Source organism: Cebidichthys violaceus, unplaced genomic scaffold (assembly GCF_023349555.1).
Source record: "Cebidichthys violaceus isolate CVI_PGR_0920_01 unplaced genomic scaffold, fCebVio1.0.p SCAF_574, whole genome shotgun sequence".
Lineage (NCBI taxonomy): Eukaryota > Metazoa > Chordata > Actinopteri > Perciformes > Stichaeidae > Cebidichthys > Cebidichthys violaceus.
In genome coordinates this window covers 1-26,187 of record NW_027176788.1, presented here as the reverse complement: position 1 = coordinate 26,187, position 26,187 = coordinate 1, and the positions used below count along the sequence as shown (strand labels likewise).

The 26,187-nt window shown below is 46.6% G+C and overlaps 1 protein-coding gene across 2 annotated transcripts; it reads right to left on the bottom strand.

Moving 5' to 3' along the window:
* Positions 1-6,898: 6,898 nt before the first annotated feature.
* LOC137888741 (protein FAM110A-like) lies at positions 6,899-21,898 on the bottom strand. Of its 2 annotated transcripts, none has more exons than XM_068732212.1 (3): positions 21,840-21,898; positions 10,365-10,775; positions 6,899-10,012 (listed from the first exon to the last, which is right to left on the bottom strand). In XM_068732212.1, the coding sequence occupies exon 3, from the start codon at positions 10,000-10,002 to the stop codon at positions 8,593-8,595; it is 1,410 nt and encodes a 469-aa protein (XP_068588313.1). In that variant the 5' UTR covers positions 10,003-10,012; positions 10,365-10,775; positions 21,840-21,898; the 3' UTR covers positions 6,899-8,592. The 2 variants fall into 2 exon arrangements, with proteins under 2 accessions (XP_068588313.1, XP_068588312.1); XM_068732211.1 differs by lacking the exon at positions 21,840-21,898 and adding an exon at positions 19,179-19,342.
* Positions 21,899-26,187: the final 4,289 nt, after the last annotated feature.

The following is a 26,187-nucleotide window of genomic DNA, read 5'->3' as shown; positions in this document are numbered from 1 at the left end:
CAACTTAACTCGGAACAATAATGCAAACCTATATGCAGACTTGATGTTCACTATGATGGAGCACGAAACTGAAACAAGTTTCACTTTTAATACCAAAAAAAAGTAATGGTCTCTGTGATCGATTTCACTATTTCCCATCACAATAAAAAATGTTTAAATGGATCAAAGCAATGTCAGCTTCTGTTGTCAGTCAACTGAAAACATGTAATATGTCATTTCTTCTCTACTTTCCACACTTACAATCTCAATCAGGGGTTCTAACTTGGATTCACACATCGCTGTCTATTACCACTTTGTCATAAAGCCTTAAAACAATCAGCATCTATGTAATAAGTGAAATACAGAATCTTAATTTGAGTTCAGTTCAGGAGCCCTGAAAAGTTGGAAATAACAGCAGGGTGGGAAACTTCCTATATTGTAGTTGTGATGTTAGTCAGTCAGAGACGGGGATTTCTCATTTAGTCAGAGGTTAGGTAAACATTAAGCCTCCGGAACACGACTCTGTTTCTCCTTCTCCCTCGCACACTTGCCAGTCATATTTTCTGTGCGTTTGGCAGCCTTCATAGACCGGGTAAACTCCATGTTTCCGCTGATTACTGCTGTGGAGCTGCTGGCCAGAGATTTTGTTTTGGCTGCAGATGGACGGTGTGAATTCCTTTCCAAACATAAAAAAAAAAAATCCTTCACCCTGCTTTTAAGCTTCGCAATGACGTATATTCAAATTGATTTTTTTCCATGCTTCTATTTTGCTATTTTTCCCTCTTTGAATGTGCGGTCCTGTTGAGAGAGCACAGTTATTTTGACTCATTTTTCCACCTTCTGTCCTCCCGAGCAGACAGTGGCTACAGAAAGAAAGAGAATTTACGTGAGAGCGAAGGAAGATCCAAACATAGCCCGCGCCCTGCGGGGCATGCAGGCCTGGTGTTTATCCACGTGGGACTGTTGTCGCGTCAAAGTCCAACAGATCTCTTCCCAGATTGCTTGGCTGAGACTGAGGCCTCGTGTGAAAGTCCTCATGAGTCCAGGCGCAAATACTGAGTCATACAAATGTCAGGACAAATTAGTAAGACTTACAAGAGAGAACGTGTTAAAGAAAAAATTTGTTTTCGACTAAAAAGACAACTAGTAACACACACTGTCAAGTCATTTATGAGTGCTCTGGCCAAATTGTTGAGAGTAATAGTAATTTGGTCATAGTGATCATATTAAGTGATTATATACAATGAATGCTCCTCTTTCAGCCCGTTTCTCATTCTCACGTTGATGAATTTACAGACTCATGGAAACATTTTTTGGTAATTTTGGTAAATGTGGCCATTCTGATAATGGGTCATGCTTAATTTGTACTCGCCATCTCCGTTGTAGAGAATTGTAAAATGCGGAAAAAAGAAAGTTTATTCAAATTAAACGTGTTTCCTGTCCAATTTACACCAACACTGCGCGTCCTTGGGTCTCCATCAATCACCCGCTAAGAATGAAGTAGATCAAATGAACCGTTCTTAAGATACACAAAGGACACACCCACAGAGATTCCTTGCTTTGCAGTTAGATATGCGAGTCACTGTTGACATTTGGTTCAACTTTGAAATGAGTGCTGTTTGCTCCAATATATGCTTTTTTATCGGACTTTGTGTTTCCCTGTGTTGTTTTCCAAACGGTTACAATTATAAGAACAAGACAAAGGTTGAAAAATACTGGATTTTTTCTAAAACAATGTAGTTCTGTTACTTAACTGCCACGTTTCCTAACCCAGTGAGAATATCTGTGAAATAGGAAACACTTGAGGAGCAAGTAACCATTTTGGGTGAGGTTGCACACATCCTCCGTGCTGCTGAGTGTCTCTTAGGCCTTCACACACCACTTTATAAGCAAAATTAATTATTGACAATGTCTCTTTGCACTTATCCCTCCTTAAAGAGTCTTAATGCGGTTTCTATCAGGGTGTGTGTGTGTGTGTGTGTGTGTGTGTGTGTGTTTGAGAGAATGTGCGTTATAGTTCAAATGCAGCTCTGCAACTACATCAGTGTTGAGAAACTTCCCCAGTCCGTGTCATTAATTAAGACTCAGCACACACTCACGCATCTTAGCGTAACACTCTGAATCACAACGCCCAATCACACTTTCCTGCTCATCCTCCCACACCGGTCTGGTCTTCTGGGGACTTATCATCATCATACGTCTGCTGGTGGACAGTCAGTGTACTAAACATTAGGAATCCCAGCTTGCACAATGTCAGCATCCTTTCATGCTGTTAGAAGCAAGAGGGAATTACCCAAAAATCAGTTTAACACCTTCTTTATTTCCTGTGATATGATCATAGTATCACTATTGTAACTTTTCTTTGTTCCACTTATTACAGATTTACTATAATTACTAACATTTTCAAAGGGTTTCCACGGCTCAGTCTACTTCCTGAAAGCACCAGCTGTATAATGAATTCATTGTTGTTACAAATTAAATAAAAAGACTTAAGTCCCAACAGCCACGCTAGCAGCTCTGTGAGGCTTCAGCATATCAGCATGCTAACATCATGCTAACAATGACAACGCTAACATGCTGGCATAGGTGTAGAGCCGGCTGGTTCAAGACCAGGTCTAGTTGAGTCCAGAGCTAAAAGAGTCCTGTTCACAGCCACACTAGGCAATGGGGTCTTTCCAATGTTAATATAGGGAATAGGGAGTTAGGACAGACAGAAATAATCTATCTATAAATAATTGGGACCTGTCCCAACATGCCCACAAGCAGGGACATTTTCAATTTATTTATTGTGTTTATTAATATTCATGCAAAAAGTACGGACGCATAAGTAGGGGTGCTGCGGCACCTCCTAAAACAAACAACCATCAATTGATTAAATTTAAACTTAGTGTAGACACTTCTTTAGTTTTATAACTTCCCCTTTTCTTCCTGGGATACAGGACAGGACTGGAGCACTACAGCCCTGACGACCACTCCACTGCCCCCCCCCCCCCCCTTTACATCTAAACTTCAAGTGTATCAGATGAGTATCCCACAACAGATACTCTCTCATGGTAATCTATGCAGATGTCTGCACGTCTCCACTGCGTCTCATGGGCGTAACCGCCACCTGAAGTGTTTATTTTAGCTTCAAGTCTCCTGAGCAAACTGCCCCCAACCCCCCCCACACACACACACACACAGACACACACACACACACACACACTATGTCTCTGGCCGCAACAACACGACGGCAATGCACTAAGCTGCGTGTGTACTGGTAGAGTTACTTTAGCTGTTAGCTGATAGTCAAACACACCGCTCAAGACAGTAAAAGTGAGCAAACTGTGATCACTTGCAGCCCCAACCGGCCAGAGACCAGTTCAGAGTATGTGTGTGAGGGGTTAGCGGTCAACAATCAATGGCAGAACCAAACAGGCATTAAAAGGTGTTTTGAAAAAGTGAGAGTTCCTTGAGGGTGCAGCCATGAATGAGCACCTAAAACAGTACGAACTTTTCTGCAGCAGAATGCAAGATTAACTGGAGACAGACACAGAGGTGCACACACAACCGATATCATTATCTCCTGGATAATAAGCTCTTCCTTCACTGAGCCACATACTCGGAATAACAATCAAACCCATCATTATGTTGGCTTTAAATGCTGCAGACAAGTTTTGACATTTTCAAAATGAAACAACTGAATCCTTTGCATTCTTTTTTGTACACATGAATCAATGTCGCCGTGTTCACCGTCACATTTTAAAAGCCTGGAGTAAGACTGAGAGTATTTGCCGTTTGATCCCGTGTGTGACTGGTTGGATGAGAGATGAAAGCTGCACCGCGTCCAACTCTATAGAGAGGAGCGTCAACAAAACAGAGTTGGCTGTGTGTTTAGGCAGCGAGCGGCGCTCCAGAGGAACAGATAGAGACAAAGAGAGGAAGATAGAAAGATGGATGCCAGGAGATAAGGGAAGCGACGCAGTGCTCTGCAACAAAACGCTAAGCTAACACAGACAACCTAGTTTTGTTTTCCCACGGGTCGTACAGTTGCTCCCAGTGACACACACACGCGCACACACTGACACTCACAAACATAGTCAAAAACACAGAGATCCCATCTGCCCCGGCGCCTTAATCAGCTTATCACTCCCTGCACTGAGGCCGTTCAGAAGGACTATACCAAGCTTTGACATACATTAGTGGCACTGCTGGGATCAAGCAGCATACTCTCCCTAACCGAGCACCCGCCCACCCCCGTCACACACACGTCCGTCACACTGGAACTGGCAACCCACAAATTCGGGGATTAAGTATGCATGCATGCATTAGGGAGCCGTACACACGTTTTCGTCCCAAAAAGATTGGAATCATCCTCAGCATGTAAGTACCATTAAAAAGCATTAAACATGCACACTTGGAGGACTTACTGCTTAGAGAAAAAAAACAACACAAAAACACAAACAAGTCGGGAGACACGCAACGGAGCAAATACAAACTATGTGTGTGTATTCTGACCAGAATGCTAAAGCCCAGCTGATCTCTCAGTAAATATGGACATATGGTCAGCCTCTGTGGAGAGAGAGAGAGAGAGAGAGAGACACAGAGAGAGAGACAGAGGATGATACAGAGATGCTTCTTGGCGCGCTTTCCCTCATCCGTCCACAGGGAGACATCTTATCCTCTCGGGACATGTGTTCCTCTGCCGAAGCTGAAGCGTTTAGCCTTTTCGACTCCTTGCATCACGGCGGGGAGCGGGTCAGAGGCGTCCGCTCTCGGTTATGTAACGACGAGACCGTTGACGGGATGAAAACAAGGGGAGTTGTCGTGCCAGACTGGCTAAGTTAGTTACGTAAGTTCCACAGAGCGGTTTTGAAGAAGCGATGTGAAATTGTGTGCATCCTGTAGCAAAACAACAAAAAAAGAAAAATCGGTGACAGCTTGGAACAAAACCTGGCAGCTACAGTCAGTCTGTGATCTCTGGCTCACTTAGAAGTTAACAAATGAAGATTTTGAATTGTTAGGAAAGTCAAGTTCACTTCTAGGTTTCTTAAACAATACATATCGATTGGTCATTGATCATTTCCCAGCATTATAAGATAATAAAATGGCGCATGTTTATGTTTGAATGCATATAGTGAAAAAATTATTAGCGCATCGTTACTGCATCGTCACTTTCATTAAAACCTTTTTAATTGAAACAACAAAAAATTATGCTGGGTTTTTTACCAAATAAAATTAGTTTTTTAGCAAACTAAAGCTACACTAAATTGTTTTTGGTTCTTGCTGACCAAAACCAGACTGAAATTTACAATTATTAACAAAAAGCAATGCTCAAACCCACTGCCAGTACTTTATTACTGCCAAATATGTTCTGACCGTTCCAGAAGGAAAACTACCTCCTAATTTAATTTCAACTTTTGAATGAATAGAGTCCTGTACCTCCTGCCACTCGCGTTCTTTTTCATTAGAGCCCCAGAGACACACAGCTGCTCCAACACTGAGCTTATTTGCTTCTCTAATAGAAGCCGACACCCTCGATGTCTCTCTCTTCCCATTTCTACCTCCTTCCACCAACTTCCTCTCTCCTCCTCTTCCATTTCCCAGCTTTTAAACTGCTGTGATCTGTCGTTTTTTTTTTTTTTTTTTAGATCTCTGCTTCTCTCTCCCCTCAGTGTTGCTGGCTGTTATAATCAGAGTTGCCTGGGTGACCAAAGCGGGCTGCTGTCATGATGCCCAGGCCGCGGGGCTACAGGCAGAAATACTTCATCATTTGCGACAGCGTGCTCCACTCCACCAAATCCTCAAGCCACCCACATCCTCGAAACCAGGACCTTGTGAGAGCAGTAAACCAAGGCCACGTGCGATGATGTCATGATGCGAAGGGGGCGCTGTGATTGTTGACAGGCGGGGAGGCCACTGCGGAGCGGTCGCGGGCCCGAAGGAGGCGCGGGGCCACGGACCAGCTGTCTGGGAGAGGGAAACCACCGAATATCAGAAGTGGCATTTGATCCCAAGAGCTAGTCCGCACTGGGGGGAAAGCTCGTGTTACAAACTGGGTGTTTACCAGGCTCATAGCGGCTGTCAAAATATACTAACAAGTTGAATCATGGGAAATGTAGGATCCGATTTTCTGGGGCCCGAAGTACCTGAACGTTAAGGAGGTAGACGACGAAAGCGCTATAAAGAATACGCCAGTGAAGAGCATCAAATACTCACCATCTGTATCTGCACAGAATCCTGCAGCGTGACCTACTTAGTCACCTCCCAAACCTGTACGAGGTAAACACTTGTTTTTAGGGGAGTGTCTAAACTCGCAGCCCAACGAATACATACACTTTGGCCCGTCTTGTGGCCGAAAAACCTCTTTCACACCCATTTATTTTCCCCTTCAACAGTGCGCTTAATTGAGCGGTTGCTCTCGTTAACGAGGATGCAGGACTCTGAGACCGGGCGTGGTGCTGGGGGAGAGCTTTGGTGGGGGTGGGGGTGGGGGTCAACACAACCGGCTTCTAGACCAGTCATGATGGCGACTTCATGGGAGCGACTTAATGAGAGGCTACAAAGTCCAAGAGCAGAGTTTGCACGTGTGTCTGCATTTTTTTTTTCTTTCTTCCATCTAAATAATGAATAATTCTGTCTTCTCTCACAAGAACACGATTCAAAGTAAACAAAAAGCCGTCCAGAGGAGATCAGTGAAAGTGCTGCGTGTCCATTATTGATGCTGGAACGAGGGGCCAAACACCTGCCTCTGCTGGACTGGACCACATCTTTCAGATTATACAGCAAGCAATTGGCAGCAGCAGCAGCAGCAGCGCTTCATAAACCCTCCAAACAGTGAAGAAATTAAGAGCAGCAGCTGTTTGCAGCCATATGGTGGAAGGTTAGACAACTTGAAAGACCAGAAAAAAAGAAGAAAAAAAAACAGCAAACAAGTACATACTTTAACATTTCTTTTTATTATTAATTGTTTAGAATACACCACTGTAAAGCATTTTGGATCTCTCACTTGAAGACTCTTTGGGCATCCAGTGCCGGACTCTCGGTCCACCGTGTGTTCTCCGGCCCTCTGTGGGCTCCGCTCTTCATGGAACAGGTCCGAAGAGGAGAAGCCTGGCCGGTGCTCACACTGAACGTGCTGAAACCTTTAAAAAGGAAGTAGACGCAGAGGGCGGAGAACCGGCACAGGGGGGGGGGGAGACGGACCTCCTCTCTCGCTCCCGCTGCGACAAACAGGAAGTGGAATAAATAGAAAGAGGTCTCACTTTCTTCAGGTCACGCGTTACTCTGGCACCGTGACCGGCGCCTGTATCTGCGCCTGTTTGAATGGGATCCTACATGAACTGTAGTTGCGGTAGATGTGATCAGATTGCGCTTAAGAGCGGAGATTGAATGCTGTACACAAAGTTGTCCAATATTAAAAAATACATTAAGTTAAAATTTTCCAAATAAATATTGGTCCATATATTCGTTAGTATGGCAAGTGCATCTTCCTGAGACACTTTCAGAACCGCCATAGATTTCTTCTTTTTCCCCCTCTCTTCTCTTCTCTTCTCTTTTACCCGTCCTTTGATTTTCTCTCCATTCTGACTGGAGGCTAAATAACTTGTTCACGCTACACTTACTTCAAAACCATCCACTTCTGAGCTCAACCCTGACTCATATGACTTGCTCCCCTCATGCGTGCCGAGACATACATCGTAAACAGATTTTTCTCCCGCTGCACCAGTGCAGCAATAATGTGAGACCACGTTTCAGACGCAAAACACACACACACACACACACCTGGACAACGTTGGAGTCGAGACACACAGACTGCTAACTGCTGCTGCTCCCGTATTTACTGTAATAGACCTGAATGTACGTCTGTGTCGTGAAGTGATTATCCGTGTGGGAGCAAAGTGTGCTCTTCGTTGAAACCTTAAAATGAACGTGTACAAAATGTTTCACTCGCATGCTGACAGAAATTTGTATAATAACAGTCTTACAGCCAAAAGTTGTTTTTTTTTGTTGAAAATACAAATGTGTTTATGGAAGCTTTTTTTTTTTAATGTGACATTTCACAGTATCAACGTGGTTCTCTTCCTCCAGCAGTTTGCAGCCAAGTCCCAGTGGCTTTGTGCTGCGGAGCTCCCTGGTACACGCACGCACGCACGCACGCACACACACACACACACACACACACACACACACACACACACACACACACACACACACACACACACACACACACACACACACACACACACACACACACACACACACACACACACACACACACACAAAGTACCTTAACATGAGGAACCACAAACGCAAATTTCCTCTGCCTTCATCCTCACCATCATCATTTATACCGGTCTATTATTGCTTTTGTATACCAATATTGTTACACAAGATCAAGTGAAGGAAAAGGGGAAATGTATCGTCCATTTAGTCCTGCAGGGAAGCAGTCCTGACTTGCAGCCCGGAAAACAATCACTGATGTGTAATTTCCAAAACAAGTGTCTTCACAGGAAAATTAAAAGAAACAACTACTGGATTATCCTTAAATGTGACGTAAGGCAGCAGAAGATGTGCTTTCCCTTCTTCAGACGTATGTATGCATACAAAAAGTCCTTTCAAGTCCTCGTTAGTCTATACGTTAGACACGGCACTGTTGGCGTCTCGCGCCTGACGGATGCCGTACAGCCACTTGATGACTCGAGCGTTCCTTTCTATTACGGAGATCCCGTACGGGACCCGTTCGCTGGCCCGGGCGGGTCCATCATCGTCCTCCTCGTCCGCCCTTGCCCGGCCGGCCTCGTCCCCGCACTCCGAGCTGGGCGTGCTGACGCTGCGGAGCTTGGAGACCGACACGATGTCCGAGTTGGCTCTCGTGAAGCGCTCCACTCCCCCCATGCCCTCCACCTCCCCTGGGTCCAGCCCGCAGTAGTTGAAGAAGCGCTCCAGGTCGGCGGTGGCGCGGGAGTAGCGGTCGCTCAGGTCCGACTTGGACCGGTGCAAGGCTGGGTGCTTGCGGGCCGACCCCTTGGAGCTGGCGTTTGATATGCGGGTGAAGGCGGGGGAGGCTGGCGGGATCATGCCGGCTCGGCCCAGCATGGGGCTAGGCGGCAGGTAGACCGGAGGGGAGGGCAGGGTTTGGGAAGGGGCGACGAGCTGGGGCTTGGTTAGGTTCTGAGAGGGTGCAGGAGGTGGGGGAGGCGGGCCCTGGGGGTGTGCGACCTGGCCCTGGGCAGTCTGTCTGGGCCTGAGTTGGGGCTGCAGCATGACCCTCTGAGGCTTCCTTATCTCAGCCTGAGGCCGAACGTCCACCCTGCGCACTGTCACTGAGTTCGGGGAGCTGTAGGGCGCTGGAACCCCAATGCGGGGTACTCGTGCTGGAACAGGGGGCGGGCGGCGGGTGGGTTCTGCCGCGGGGGTCCGGAGGTTGTTGTTGAGCGGAGAGGAAGTGCAGGAGGAGGTGGAGGAGGAGTTGATGGTGCCGTGGTTCAGCGGTTTGAGGTTGTTGAGGAGCCGGTTGCTCCTCTCTTGTTCTGCCGACAGGCTGCTGCCGATGCTCTTAGCGCCCGATGAGGGAGATGACGAGGAGGGGGAGGTGGAGGAAGAGGACTGGGAGCAGGGCATTGGTCCATCGCATACATCATTGATAAGATTGTTCAGAATATCCAAGTTAAGAGCAGGTCCTCGTCTCCATCCCGCTCCGTCCCTCCCTCCTCCGTTCTCCACGTCGGCTGGGCAGCGGGGAACTTTGCGAGCCGGGGGAGTGCTTATCTGGCACTGGAGCATCATCCCCGGGGGAACCAGGGGCTTGCGGATGATTGGCGCTTTGATGGGGGCCTGGCGGGTGAGGGCCACCTGCTGGCTCTTCACGTACTTGGCCTTGTCGGCTTCCAGGCGCTCCACGGCGCTCAGTTTGCGGGCCCCGGGCTCGACCTGGCGACGGAAGTAGTCTGGGCCCTTGTGAAGTATCCTGAAGGGCATGGCGGAGGTGAAGGGGACCCCGGCCAGACGGCCGTCTGACGGCCGCAGGGTCTCCACCGGCATGCTCGACGAGCTGACAGAGAGAGAGGAAAATATTGTCCATCAGTGAAAAGGTTTTTGAAACAGAATGATGTACGAGAGAAGAGACAAGCAAAGAATAAAGAGTATCTAACACTTTAAAGGTAACAAAAAGTGGTTCATAGCAACCACTGGACACAAGGAGATACAAGTTAGACTAGAAACAAACAGAGGGAGAGGTGGGTGAGAGTGGGGCTTTAATGGTCAACGAGCATCCTTTTAGAGCGCTCACATGTCCTCTCTAAGCTTAAGAAAATAGCTCTTTTGTACCCTCTCTTTTCTTCCCACTCTCCTCCTCCCCCTCCTCCTCCCTGCCTCCCACCCAGAGCCCCCTTTAACTTCCTTACCGGTCGCTGTGCTGCTGCTCTCACTTCTCTCCGTTTCTTCCCTGTCTCCCCCTCTTGCTCTTTTATCCTTCCTTCCCCACTGAGTCCACGCTCAGTGAAAGGCTACTTGTGGGACGGGGTCAGTCGGGGTCAGATTCCACATCAGGCCCGGCCAGACCACCTCTATTAAGCTCGGCGGAGACCCAGAAGGGGGGGTTTTTTGGCTGCAGATCGGAGTCACCGGTCAGCTACAGTGCAGTCGATCAGGAGCTGTTTTTAATCCGAAATGAAGGTCCAGTAGATCGGCCGGCAACGCGACAGCCTTTGAGATCCCCTTCACGATCTCTGTCCTACTCGTCCGTCAAGCCCGTCCAGCTGTGAGACAACACAAAAAAAAGCTGTCCGGCAGCTCAGCTGGAGAGACCCACAGTCCTGGAGAGGGTTAAAAAGAGATAAAAGTCCAAGTCAGATAATAGCAGAGCTGTCTGTTTTCCGCCCGCGTCTCATTAACAAAAGCATCCACACGCACTGATATATACACACACACACACACACTCTCTCTCACACACACACACAAACACTTCTCCGGCTGACAGACGGGGGACTCTTTTCAACACTGAAGTGGAGCAGACGGGACAGGCTTTAATACCGAGGCTGGCTCCTCCCAGCCGGCCAATCACACGTCAAGCCGGGAGCCTCAGCGGGGCACGGGGGGCGGGGCTGGGGGGGCGGGAGGTGCGCTCGCATTGGTCCCCCTCGAAAGGGCTTCTGACCAATTGGACCCATCCCCCCCCTCAGAGCACAACAAAACACCGGGGCACGGTTTTCATTCAAATGAAAATTCTTTGAAAGGGAGAAAGGGGGGAGAGGGGGAAAAAAAAGAGAGAGAGAGGAGGACAACGGGCAAAAACAGCTGCAATGTTTTGCATCGACTTGCATCGAGCTCAGCGGGGTGCTACGAAAACACTGTGGAAAACACTGAAAGCCCGCACAACTGTTCCTCTTGTTAAGCTCTTTGTCTTCATCAGCGCAGAAGAGGAGACAAAGTGTGGACGACAGACGGAGAGTAAACAATAGACTTGTTCCAAGTGTCATCGTGGTCCGCTTTGTTTTTCTAACCATGTCCTGGTGCTTGTAGTGCTACGGCCCTCTGTCTTAAGACGGCCCTAATAAACACAACACCAGTTTAGAGACAAGACAAAGACAAGTTGAGAGACAAGACAAAGACAGGCAGTGAAAGTTTTCCCACTGTCGGTTGGCACCTAATTACTTCTCCTGTATTTCTGGGTTTTAGGAATTCAAAACACTGCTAATATTTTCTTCTTTTTCTCCGAGCTCAAACTTCCCAAAAAAACAACCCCCCCCCCCCCCCCCATCCCCCAGACTGCTTCTTATCGTTTACAATGTTTCACTCCAGGATTACATCACACCCAGTTTGTGGGTCCTCCTTCGCCTCCTCCTCTTCACCTCCACCTCCAACATATCTATTCGCACATTTTTAATTAGTCTTTTTTTAGCCGTCTTCCTTCAACATGTGACCCTGTTTCCCCCACATCCCCCTCCTCCCCCTCCCCCTCCCTCGCTCTCATCTCTGAACAGCAGACCAGCAGCAGAGAGAAAGAGCAAAAGCGATCATGACAGCTTAGACTTGGACGGACACACACACACACACACACACACACACACACACACACACACACACACACACACACACACACACACTTGCTTTCAGGAACTGCAGGAGCTTTAAAACCCACAGATATGCACAAACAGTCACACACACGTCGCTTTCATCTCGACTGTGTGACAAACCAAAGAGAGGTTTAAAATAGTCTCGCTTAAATTACAAACACATTTGCATCACAGAAAATAATGATTCGCAAACATTCAGCGACCAAAAGCCTTTAGGCAAACCATTGGGGAGGACATTCAGAAGATCGAGCAAAAAAAAAATACAATACTGGAAATACCGATACCGGCACAATGAAGAAAGTGATCCGAGTGAGAATAAAATGTAATGTCTGCTGGGCAAAGAAAGGAGGGATTGTTCAGTTGGTTTCAGTTACAGGAAGACAGAAACCCAAGAGAGGTGCAGAAGACGAAGATGACATCATCACAGTCTCCATGATCCTCAGAGTGACACACACACACACACACACACACACACACCTGTCTTTACATTCTTGAGCTTAAATTGGTTAATAGATTACTCGATTGATTTGCACACTGTTGGACTCGGGTTGATGAATGGTTTTGAAAAATGCAGCCTTGAGCTGCTAGCCTCAAGCAGAGCTGACTTTGTACCTTATTTATTTAACTTTTTCATTTTTCCTTTTCAAACTCACAGTGTTTTGCCCCAACCAACGCTGACTCGAGTGACATCACTTCAGGCAACTTATCAGGCGTTACACAGACCTCTCTAGAGACACAAAAGGGTTTCTACAACCTTTTTCACATACATATTGTAAAAGCAGTGGTCTCAAAAAGACCATTTTCTACTTCTCTCCGTCAGTCGTACATGTGACCGTTCATAGAAACGTACCCTAGAGAAAGACTTTACCAGAAAGACAAACGTCTGACGTTTAGTATGCTGTGGCCTTGTCATTACCCCTCCACAGGCCTCCCTCTACTGAACAAAAAACACCCTTTTAGTCCAGATTTAGAGCCTTTTCATGTCCACAAAAAAAGACCATTTTCCTCGAAAACAAATACTCCGACAGAGGTCCCACTTCATTGTGTAATGGTCTAAGAAGTGTACACACACACACACCAACCTGGCCTCCTAGCTGCCTTTTCCACAACATGACAATGTCATTTAAAGGCTCCATTCCTGAGTCCGACATTTAAACATGACTACAGTGGACAAATCATGTAAACAGAGAGGAATCATGGGATATCTCTCCAGCTCAAACTTGATAAAAACACAAGGTTTTAACAGCCATGCAAGAGCTGTGTGCGTGCAAACACACACACACACACACGTCACACGTCACACCCACGTAAACCCATTCAGCTGATCACTTTAATCCCATGATCCACTCATTATTTACTCTGTTTGTTACAACAGTTAAGTGGACACTGTTTGAGATGGAGGAGTGAAGAGAGAAAGAGTGTGAACAACTCAACAACAATCATTATTGATTCAAGGCTCCAAAAATCTGCAGCAAAGAACTGAAACAGGCCAAATAAAAGCTGCTACATTACTGTAGCCTGCATGGAGATCAGCTTTGGGAGTATGTTAATGCATTTAAACACATTTAACTTTCTTTATCGGCATTGAGAAGACATGCAAATATCGTCAGCCTGGAATAAAAACAGCAGCTACAGTCGTTGGTTAACTCACTACAGGGTCGGACAGCTAAAAGGCCTCTGGCTGCCAGAAAACAAGGTGTGAATTGACCAAAATGAGTCACGAGATGTTATGTCACTGTGTGTGTGTGTGTGTGTGTGTGTGTGTGTGTGTGTGTGTGTGTGTGTGTGTGTGTGTGTGTGTGTGTGTGTGTGTGTGTGTGTGTGTGTGTGTGTATGTGTGTGTGTGTCAGTTAGGAATGACTTCCATCCTTTTACGAACTTTCCATTCATGTTCTGTTCCCCAGTTTCACAAACAGCCGATGTCTCCAAAAACGCGACGACCACAGCGAGAGGCCGAGGAGTGACATTTCTGTTCCACGATGGAAACTTGCTCGGTTCATTTATCACATGTTAACCACTGCAATGTTTTGAATTTGACTGCCTTTTACATTTGGCTTTCCAACCGGGAAATATTAGCGGGTAACGATACGTTTTTTCTAATGATGTCCGCTGTGTGTGTGTGTGTGTGGGAGAGAGAGGTTGTGTTGCATAGTGTGTGAGCGAGTGAGTCATACCTTAGAAAGACCAGAACAAGAACAGGGAGATAAAAGTGTGCTGCGGTATCGTCTCTGGATCTCTGTGACCAGAGATGCCGCAAAGGGTGGCAGAGGAAGCTCCAGCTGAAAGGAAGGGATGACTACGGTTTCCACCACAGCTGGTCATCTAGCAACCGGCCTGCTTAAGACCAATTACAGGGTGAGCCCATGAGCAATTTGCCTGGCCAATAATTTCTCGCACCAGGTTACCGAGTGACTGAATGAACAGCAAACGGCACCACGTGAGGACATGAGTTTTAGTAGGAGACACGAGAAGAAAGAGAGGCCAGATCTGATGGAACTTTTGCATCCTAGAAAATGTCCTGAATTGTGACAAATAAAGAAACGAGATGCAGCAGCACACCGAGGGTCCAAACATCGGGGGACGGGGCGACATTCACGCGTGTGGTCTGTGACGCCAGCTGGCTCGGTCGCATCGCAGTGGCCCTGGTCCCAGCGGGCGGACATTGACCCCAGATTGTATAGAAAACAACAGAGAGCCAACCTGAAGAGATGTCACCAGAAATCCCCTCCTGACACTGAGGAACACATCTGTAATCACGTGAACTAAAAGAATGACGGAGGTGTAGATAACCAGATAAAGGTGATTTAAACGACTTCTGTCTCAGAGGTCTGGTCGAGCTACAGTAAACAACAACTTTCAACTTTCCCCAAGCCCAAGAGAGAGAGAGAGATAGAGAGAGAGGAAAGAAGAGAGAGAGAGAGAGAGAGAGAGAGAGAGAGAGAGAGTGGGGGGGGGGGGGAGAGACAGAGACAGACAGACAGAGAGAGACAGAGAAAGAGAAAGAGAAAGAGAAAGAGAGAGAGAGAGAGAGAGAGAGAGAGAGAGAGAGAGAGAGAGAGAGAGAGAGAGAGAGGTGGGGGGAGAGACAGAGACAGACAGACAGAGAGAGACAGAGAAAGAGAAAGAGAAAGAGAGAGAGAGAGAGAGAGAGAGAGAGAGAGAGAGAGAGAGAGAGAGAGAGGGGGGGGGGAGAGAGAGACAGAGACAGACAGACAGAGAGAGACAGAGAAAGAGAAAGAGAAAGAGAGAGAGAGAGAGAGAGAGAGAGAGAGAGAGAGAGAGAGAGAGAGAGAGAGAAGTGATTTCTCAGGTTCATCGGCCGCCAGGAAGCAGTGACGCATTTCACAACAGGGAAGACAGAAAGACAAACAAACGCATTCAGCTGGAGTGTTTGCTTCTGACTGTGAGTGACCGGACCGTAGCCCGTCTATTTCTGGGCTTTTTAAACTTGCCTCTTTGCCACACAATGCTGCAGATGAATCACACACTGATGGATGCCGTTACACCAACTGTCCGAATGAACCGCCGCCTAACAAAAAAACAAAGCGCTACCAAAAAACAACAAGCAAACAAGTACAGACTTCACTAAAACCTCTCAACTCCAAATAGGGTGTTATTGCTTTTACCTGCTCAATCAAACTCTTTTTAAAAAGGCGGAGCTCCATGGACATGATAGCAACTGTGAACACACACATGGGTCTTTGTAACAGTAAAGATGACAGCAAACAACAGAAAAGATCGTTTTACAAGACGACAACTCAAGGTCCTCTGACTAGCTTTTCCCAGAGTGTATCATGTTCATATACTAACAAAATATATTTATATAGAATCAATAGATGCAGATATATACAGTATATGCAGAGAGAGAGAGAGGTCGCATGTTGGTGTCAGTTACAGAAGAGCATATCTATTGCCGGGATTCAGGGTTTGCTCAAGGACAGTTTGGCTGCTTTGAAATAGTTCCAACAACTCTACAGTCATGCTTGCAGCTAAATGCTAATATATGCATGCTAACATTTGGTAATTAGCACTAATCGCAAAGTTCAGCTGAGGGTATAAACAAAACAAAAAAAGTTGGACCTGAAGGCGCTAGAGTAAAAGTTAGGAGATCGCCAAAGTCGTTAGGATTCATCCTCTGGGTACCATGAATGTAGTTTTGGAGATATTTAAAGTTTTTTACAGTTTTGGACCCTCTGACATCACCACCTTACCAAGCTCCGGCTTATCACCCCACTGGGACACCCCAGCTTCAGTTGGTAAGTCAATAAAAAGCTTAAAAAGAAGAGTTCAAAAGGTTATCAGTCCAGGCTCATTTAGGGAGCTCTAAGACAGCTAATGAAGACAGAGAGGGGAGCGTCGGTCCTCACGGGACGCAGCCCGTACTGCCCTCAACTCACCACGCTGAGCCGTGCGACCGGCAGCTCACTTCCTGCTGAAAACAGCACTTGGCTGGGTAGAGACATGCATGACTGAAGTGGACAACAGGGGGTTATGCAACCATCATACGCACCAGGGTCTAGACAACCACTGGACCATAAGCAGGCAGTTATTATAGCATCTGGGTTCATCTTTGCATGGCCCTCCCCCACCCCACATCCTCTGGTGTCCCCTTAACCCCCCCCTCCTCCACCTCTGCCCATCACTGTCTGTGCCTGTGGCCTCAGGAAACACACACATCCATGCACAATTACACCCAGGGGTGGGGTGAGGAGGATTCCAATGAAATCCTGTCTTGTGTGTGTATATTTGAAGCTGCGCGTCCACAATTGTCAACATCCTCATCTCTCTGTGTGTGTGTGTGTGTGTGTGTGTGTGTGTGTGTGTGTGTGTGTGTGTGTGTGTGTGTGTGTGTGTGTGTGTGTGTGTGTGTGTGAGAGAGAGAGAGGAAGAGAGTTTTGACTGAGTAGGTAATCAGTGGAGAGCAGGTGGCTAAGTCTTCCCTCGGGAAAACTTAACTCGACAGCTAACGCAAACATATTATAAAATCTGCCATTTGCCCACATTAAATGGAAACAAAAACGTGTTATGTGTTGCAACATGAACAAAAACAACATAACATACTACAAAAAAAAACAACAAAAGTTGGCACAACCCAGTCGATTAAGTTATTCGGTATTCAGTTGTCTCTTCAGAATTAACATTTTGAAGATGGCAACTCTGTGACAGAACTCCTTAGGTCTCCTTAGGTCACTTCTGATTCAGATACATCTAATGATAAGATGTTGGGTGGTTATCTTTCTCCCTGTACTGGGTAACGCGCATGCAGGATTACGACTCTTGAGATTTACAATGTCCGTAGGGATTCTGGCATTGCTGAGCCTCTGGAGAGCTAAATAACTCGGATACAGCGAAGAACAAAAATTCTGCTGATTATGGAAACTGCAATGATACCCCTCAAACTGATCCTCTTTTGGGAGATGTGTAATTTCAAGTGTGTGTGTGTGTGTGTGTGTGTGTGTGTGTGTGTGTGTGTGTGTGTGTGTGTGTGTGTGTGTGTGTGTGTGTGTGTGTGTGTGTGTGTGTGTGTGTGTGTATCACTGGCTTGAGGCTGGAGCAAAACTGTCAGGTAACACACACATACCTGGAGACAAAAATGCACACTAATGAAATGACATGCCAGCTGCATACAAAAAGATACAGAACAACTGCATACCTGTACAGTCACGTGCGCGCACACACACACACACACACACATACACACACACACACACAGCTCCATGCTGCAATGGTGGTGATGAACGCATTCCAGAGACGCAGGCCTGGACGCAATCACATACTGATGTCCACAGTCAGCTACAGAGCCACCACACACACACACACACACACACACACACACACACACACACACACACACACACTGGTGTGGGAGGAACAGTGGTCACCGTGGAGTCGCCTCAATGGCTAGGCCTCACTGTTGGCTTGAATACAGGGAGTGTTTCACTCGCGTGCACACACATGTACAAACACACTGGACAAACTGTACTCTTTCTCCAACATTTAACCCTTTATAATCCCAGATTACCTCTCCACCGACAGAGAGAGAGAGGTGTGGAAAGTCTAAAGAGCGGTCGTGGTACAGTGAGTTTCTGTCTGCTATAGACAACAGCCTGCTGTAGTATGCCCTCCCCCACACACACACACACACACACACACACACACACACACACACACACACACACACACACACACACACACACACACACACACACACACACATACACACACACACACAAGTTTAAAAGAAGAGAAGCACGTCTGAGCATCTTAGAAAGAAAAGAGAGACGGACGAGCTCATCAAGCTGCTCTGACCCTCATCAGCTCAGTGTGCTGCAAAGATAACACTGTGAAACGTCGGGCTGGGCGATGTGGAGACATTCTTTTTAAACAAATCTTGTGCTTTCACAAAAAAGCAGCAACCGTCAGTACTGTGGATATAATGACTGAGTGGGTAAAGTCTAATAATACAACGGCAAGAACAGAAAATCACATCACTGTTCTGTAACGCAGCCTTTAAAACCAGGAAAAGGCAACACTCATGCCTTGTTATGATTTAACGATATGGTTATAATAGTAACATCACCCAGCCCTATTTGGAACGCTGAAAAAAAAGCATCCACGTGAAACTTGTTGGAGGTACGACACATCCACTCAGCCCGCCGCGCCGTTTCTCACACCGTTACAGCTGAGCTGCCAAACGTTAGAATCGAAACCAGAATTTTTAGATTTGGGACATTCCATCTCCAGTACAAGTTAACACAGCCTGGGACACAACAAGACACAATAGCTGCCTGTATCAGAGCATTTGTATTGCTCTGTATGGTTTTCCAAACTACCACAACAAAGACATGTGCAGGTCCTCTTGCTATTGCTGATACAAACAACATATCCTATGCTTAAGATACTATTCGCAATGATTGATTGAATGCATTCACACCAACATGCCATAAACTCATTAAAGACGCAGTGACATCTACATCTTTAAGTCACACCACCACTCTCAAGTGTAAAGTTTACTGTCGATACCTAAACCCCCCCCCCCCCCCCCCCCCTCCTTTAAGCACACAGACACAACCCCATCCCCATGTCAACACACTGCAGGCACTCTGATCTGCTCAAACAGGACAGGAGGTAAAGTTTACTTACATGAAGTGTACGAGTCACACGGGGAGATCTTAAACCCAGGAAGAGCAGAAAACAGATTCTTCAAAAAGCACGAGGGGTCGAGGATGACACTGACAGAAAGCGGGTGAGAGCGCTGGGTCTGGTGAGAGCGCGGTGTGTGTTCCTGTGCGTCCGCGAGCCAAACCAACACTAACCTGAGCGTCTCTCTGCTCCTCCTGCTCATATGCTTCCCTCCTCCTACTGCCGAGGAAGACCCCGCCCCCTCTGTGGAGAAGCAGGAAGAGAGTCGGGAGAGCAGGAAGCAAGAGCTTGTTCCTCGTAGTCACATGATCTTCCCGACACCTTCTCATTACCCTGTCACTCTTTTTGAAGTGTCATTTCCACCCCCTAATATGGCAGCGGGAGTGGATGGCTGTGGTACAGGAAGACACCAGCGATCACCATGGAGAACACAATCGATGCACAGAAGACACAAATCAGAGATGGGTGACCTCACAGCCACGGTTGCTATTGCTTCTCGAGAGAACGACGGCCTTTTTCCTGCTTATTCCAAACAACCTGCTGTCGTTTCTGCAGCTGCTGCTTGAAAAAAATAAATCTGAAATGCATCCTTCCTGCTCACAAGGAGACTTTTCCTGGTGAAAACCGGGCAGCAGATGTAAACCAGCCTGAAGTGAGTCCATAGTTTGAGTTCTATGTACATGACTGGACTTATTACTGGAGCTGCAGTGATTTGTCTGTTAATCAATAGGTGGACTGACCTAGAAAGGTTGCAGCCATATATTGTACAGAAATGTCACTTAGTGGTGGGGTTTGTTCACACATGAGAAAATGTCAAATTGCCATCCCATTTACGTTATGAAGTGTGTGTTTCATATCATTTAACCCTCTGAACCCCAAGCCGTTTCGGGTCGTTTTTTTTTGCTCCCGTCACATTTTCCTCTCTATGTCCCTGATCTTCACTGCAGTATATAAGCCCTGCACCTCTAATGAAACAACACAATCATGGCTAGAAGCAGAGAGAACTCAAACAACAACTTTTGTGCAATATAACAAAGCCAGGAAACATAAAAAAGTAGAAGACAAAAACGCAGATAAACACCATTAATTGACTGAGTTTAGGTGAATTTACCTTACTACTACATCCCAGCATCCAAACAAAACAGTGACTTCCTCCAAGTTATTCCAGATAACATTTCCTGTCCAATAGATTCTCCTGAGATACTAAACAATGTATTCTAGTAAGTGAGAAAGTCAGGGGAAGGGAAGTGGGATAACATACGGTGTGGCGAATGGAAGAAAAAGATTATGATTATGAAGGAGGCGGGGCCAAGGATATCCTGTCATTAGGGCCTCCAAAACAGTGGTTCAGCAGAAGCTTTAACTACTGGAATACCTCCAGAGTATTCCTGTGTGTTTGCATGTAAAAGGGCCGGTGTCCAATCAATACAAAATAATAAATGAGTAAATGCACCTGTGGCCATTCCCACGAGAAGTTGATTTCACTTCCTGCACAGCGTGGCTGAGCTGCCCTCGCTCCTGACAGTCCAAACAGACACTCAGCGGTGCTTATTTAAAGGAGTCAGCAGGGCGGGGTGCACCAGACCCACACACACACACACACACACACACACACACACACACACACACACACACACACAAAAATACATGTATACAAACCGACACACAGGTCCAGGCACTCGCAGCCACAGTCTAAAGACAAACACACACACACACACACACACACACACACACACACAGGCAGGAGGCAGCAGCGGACTCCCTCGCTAGAAGGAAACAGCAATCGGCGGCTCTGAAGTCAAAAAGCACACAGCGGGAGTCGATGGGAGTGGACCATAAATATTTCAGCTGGGTCAACAAATTCCAACGCCATCTCCACCTTTCTCTTAACGCCATCAGTCGCACTCTCTCCTCCCTTCCTTTTCCCACCTCCTTCCGAGGATCGGAGCAGATAATCACACATTCATCATCTTCATACATCCTTTCTGCTCTACCTAGGTCGATCCACTTTCTCCTCCCTCTGTTTTTTTTTTTGCTTCACCTCCATTCTGTCTTCATACTTCTTCTACTACCTTCTGTCTCATTCCTTCTTCTCATCCCTCTTTTGTCAGTCCGCCATCGCATCCATTGAAAAGCATCACGATCTCCGTGTCGAGGGGAAACATTTTGGGACATAATACCCTGAGAGCATCCCAGCCGGCCCTCTGTTAGTGGTAAAGCACCTCCATGAGAACACACACACCTTCGCTCGGAGACACGGAGGAGGCCGGCGGATTAAGAGTATTAGTGTGAGTGCGTGGTGCCGTCTCATTTGGCCAAACACTCTGTGATCCACGATGCACACACATGCTTCTCTTACCCACGTAACGACGAGACTTCTATCGAGGCCCGCTGGATGTTTATTAACCTCACACACACACACACACAACGTGAGCTCTAATTCCGCAACTTTGATTCATCAGCTGGAAATGTCTTTTTATAGTGACAGCTGGAGAGGGCGAGGGGTGTAAAGTTACTGCAGCTCTAGCTCCTTTCTCTCATACCAAAATCATATGCTCCGTCTCACACACACACACACACACACACACACACACACACACACACACACACACACACACACACATTCCACGAATGCAGGGACACTGCAGGGCTACATCTCACGTTACGGCTCTCTTCACACACTGGCGTGCCCGAGCAGGCCCGCTCTCTGTCGCCCTGCATCCTCAGTGGGTGAAGATATCAAACTGGAATCAACCCCCCTGAGAAAAAAACAAAACAATCTTGAGACTCCTGTGTAATGGTGACGGGGCAACGGAAGCATCTGCTCACATTTGCAATTCATGTGTTAAATTTGCCCGCGTAAACGTGATCAGTTCACGATAATAGACGGCAGTTGAAATTCAAAATTTCTTATCGGGCCTGGTTGACACCGACATGCAACGGGTGTTGACTCTCTCATGCTCATACGTGCTGCAAACAGACACAAGCAAATATTTTGGGCTTGTTTAAACATTGAGAGTTCTTTAGGGCGACATGTGACTTGTTTCAAAGCCCTTGACCCCGTCTTTAAATCAAATGCAGCAGATAAACACAGCAGACAGCCCGGCAGCAGAGAAAAGGCTGTTTCCTATGTAAATAAGATGCGTCTCTCCATGAACTAGATAACCTCTTCATTCGAGAGACATCTGACCTTGAACTACCTCCTGGCACACTGAAGGGTACTATGTCTTCACAAATGCAGAGCAAAACTGAATTAGTGTCAGGTGATATGATGTGATATACGAGACAAAACAGAAATCTATCAGCTGGTAGAGATTTCAACGTACACCTTCCACTTCCTTTTATATCTCTGCTTACACTCGGCCACTGCAAGCACATTTACATTAACACAGAGATTAGCGTGAAGCTTTTATTCTTAGCGCCCACGTCTACTCTGCATCAGAGGGGTCCTAAGGTGAGGTAGGATTGCACTTCCAGTTGTGGGTCTCACTAGAGACATGAGAGGTTCAAGGTGCAAGGTTATATTTATTCTCCCACTAGGGGAAATCGGTTTTGAAGGCAGAGGTCATGGATGCAACAAAAGAGACAACATCATCGACACAATAAATCACAGAGCTGAAGCGGGGGAAATTAATTTAAACTACACATGTACAAGAGTGCAAATGTTCAAGGGAAGTGCAACGAATCCAGCCAGAGATATGCTGTTAAACATACTATTATTAATGGCACTTGGGATGAAGGAGACGTGGGATCTCTTGGAGTGGATGGTCCTGGCAGGCCAACATAGAGCTGACTGTTATAAATGACCAAGAGCATCGCCTGAAGCAACAACAACAACAACATACCAGTATCAGGTATTGAATTACTCAAGTCCATTCGGAGAGAGCCCCGCTGACATCATCAAGCTTATTTTTTTGAACTTTAGAAAGCTACCTCAAACGCCACTGAAGACGAACTCAACCAACATTGTTTGCCCAGGCTAAGGACAGGTAAACTGAATCTCATGTGTAAAATTTAAAACGTGGTCCATTGAAACTTTCAACAGATAATATTCTACCACTCTATTAGTCTGCTGTGTTGATGGCAGTATGAACAAAAGAAACCAACTGTTTCTTTCATTAGCGTTCGTTAGCTCTGTGAAGTTTCGGTTATTTCAACAAAAAGAAACTTGTTGTAACGCTGAAATGTATAAACCACATCATGACCCTTTCCTTTCTATTCATGTGGACTGTAACGCCTCACGTGCAACTCTGCAGACAGCTTGCAGCTCCATGAAGACTAGTCTAGTAAAGGTGATCCTGATGTGACACAACAACAGAGGCACGTTAAGAGCCGTGTGTTTGAGCTCTCTGGTTAGTAGGTCATTGGGCCCAGTGTGGAGGGGGCAGGGTGAATAATGGTTAACAAGTAGCGTGTTGCTAAATGGCGACCTGCAAACAGCCAGAGGGGCTGACGACAGGCAAAGGGCAGAGTCTCTGTACGTGCGCTGAGGAAGCACAGACTTCTGGGAATGACACCAAGGAAAGGGGAGGGCATGATGAAAGAAAGGTTGGCATGCAGACTGCTGTCGTTTGTCTCATAGGGGGGGGGGGGGGGGGGGGGAATACCTCCAAAAATACACAAGCAAACACATGCACTTTTAAACTCACACGTTCTGGGTGTGTGTAGGGAGTCACGAAGACAAACCGATGAGCGAACACTGTGTGACGCATCACTGGCACACAAAAAGCCATCAAACCTGATATTGTACGTATGCGGTCATCGCTGATTCAGTCCGACCTGCCTCACAACCAGTGATGATTAATGACTCAATCTGTGTGTGGGCTGTTGGCTTAGAAGATGGCAGCAAACAGAAACACCACGTGTGCTCCTACACTTAGAAAACACAGACAACAAAGTGAGCAGATCAGCGTAAGACTGCTGTACTTCAAAGTCAGCCGCTAAAACATTTGCTTTGAGTGGAGAGCTGTTGAGCCGACAACTGCGTTAAAAAGAAGACGACGAAGGGCTTCTGCGGGACACTTACGACACGCGTGGTCTTCCTCTCCATGGTACCGCTCACTGAGCGAAGCGCTGTCAGTTCCACAGTCACAGACCGCCAGGGACAAGGAGTCACACTGACCTCATTCCTCAGGGCGAGACCGGCCCAAACTGAGAGCACCCAGGGGCCAATGACAGGAGGGAACTCCAGCCACATGACTCCTACTGTCTAGGATATTTAGGCCAGACAGAGCTTAACCTGACTGTGAAGCTATAGCAAGAGGGCAACGTGCACCCTTTAAAAGTGAGGCGTCATCAAGCGGAAACACTCAAGTCAAGTTACACACGCATGCAATGATCGGGCCTTCGTGCACATCGGAGGTACTGGAAGACGGTCAGACAGACAGTGTGAGGAAAATAATGTTGTTTTAATTATGTCCCATGTAGGACGATGTTCTGAATGTTTCTAGTACATGCATGCTTCATTTCCTGTGAATCCCTCGTGCGTGTGCACGCCATCTGAGTCCAGTGCTGCGCCACTGACCGTGTAAACTACTATATAGAAGTAATTAATCAGTGTAAAATACATTTGATGGCTATAGCAGAGTAAATGTCAGCCATAAATACAATCCAAAATCAGTTTGACATGATGACATTCTTGAGGATTATATTACTTTAGGTACATTTTGCTAATTAATACTTATGTACTTCTGCTTGACTCAAATTATGAAAGACTTTTACCTGCAATTTAGTGTTTTCATAGTGCGGTACTGCTACTTTTAGATCTGAATGCTTCTTTCGGCACCGTTCATCAGTGTACTTACATGGGATTCTTATTTAGTGCCCACAATATGCGAGTCGACACATGCGGTACCTACATGCATAAACACAAAGAATCTCTTTCAATAAGTACTTTGAACAGCTTTGCCTAATGTCAGATTGTATCTGTGGCGCTGTGTGTGTGTGTGTGTGTGTGTGTGTGTGTGTGTGTGTGTGTGTGTGTGTGTGTGTGTAGTTAATGTTGTATACTCTGGTTACGTGGAGCAGATTACTTGGCCCGGTGCTAAAAATGATGGGACCAAAAGATGACCTCATCATCTCACGGCGGCGCAGAAGTCAACGAGCACACAAAGCTACGTCAGTGCAGCATTAACGGACGAACACAGGTCGCCCCACAGGACAGACAGACTTCCTGTCAGGTTCAAGTTGGCACACTCAGCAAAACAACGCAACACTTTGACAGCAGTCAGACAGTAAGTGTGAGAACTGAAGCCACGCACTGAAACAGGGGTTGACTGTGACACCTGCAAAAAAAAAAAAAATAGCGCTCATCGTGTTCTCTTCATGCATATGTGTGTAAAATCTAAGAAGTGCCGGTCTGCGCTCTGCAAAGAAAAACAAACCACATTTTCCTATCTTGGTGTGCAACAATGATGTTGGCTACAATGGTATAGGCCACAGCTAGTGGAGCATAATCTAGCCTAGGCCACACTATCATTTGCTGGCTTTTCATTGTGATGGACGGTATGTAGGTTTGGGAAGGAAAAATATGATATTTTCCAGCTAGTCGCAGGCTTGGTGTCATATAGAGCCTTCTGGATGAGCCCAGAGAAAACAGAGAACATCACCGCCGGCGTTAGTGACAGCGGTTTGTCTGTTATACGCAGGCCATCGCTGCAGGCTGATGCAACAGTCAAAATGAAATGTTCCAGCGTGTCTGTCTGGGTGGCATCTATGTTAAGCACAAAGCGGCTGATATCTGATATCACTGAGTCCTTGACAGCTACATTCACACCGCTAGGACCAAAATACTGGAGTAGTTAACAACAGGATGGACAGACAGAGTGGAAAAAAGAGACAGAAAAGGTCATGAACCAAATGGTGACATAATGGAGAAGAACTTGAAAATCGACATGCACACGTCTTGTAATTTCTAAATATGCGTTTGTCGCAAAATGATTAATCTCTTGACTTTTTAACCCAAACATTTAAGACGTATTGGAGCCTCAGCAGTTAGTAAGAAGTCCAA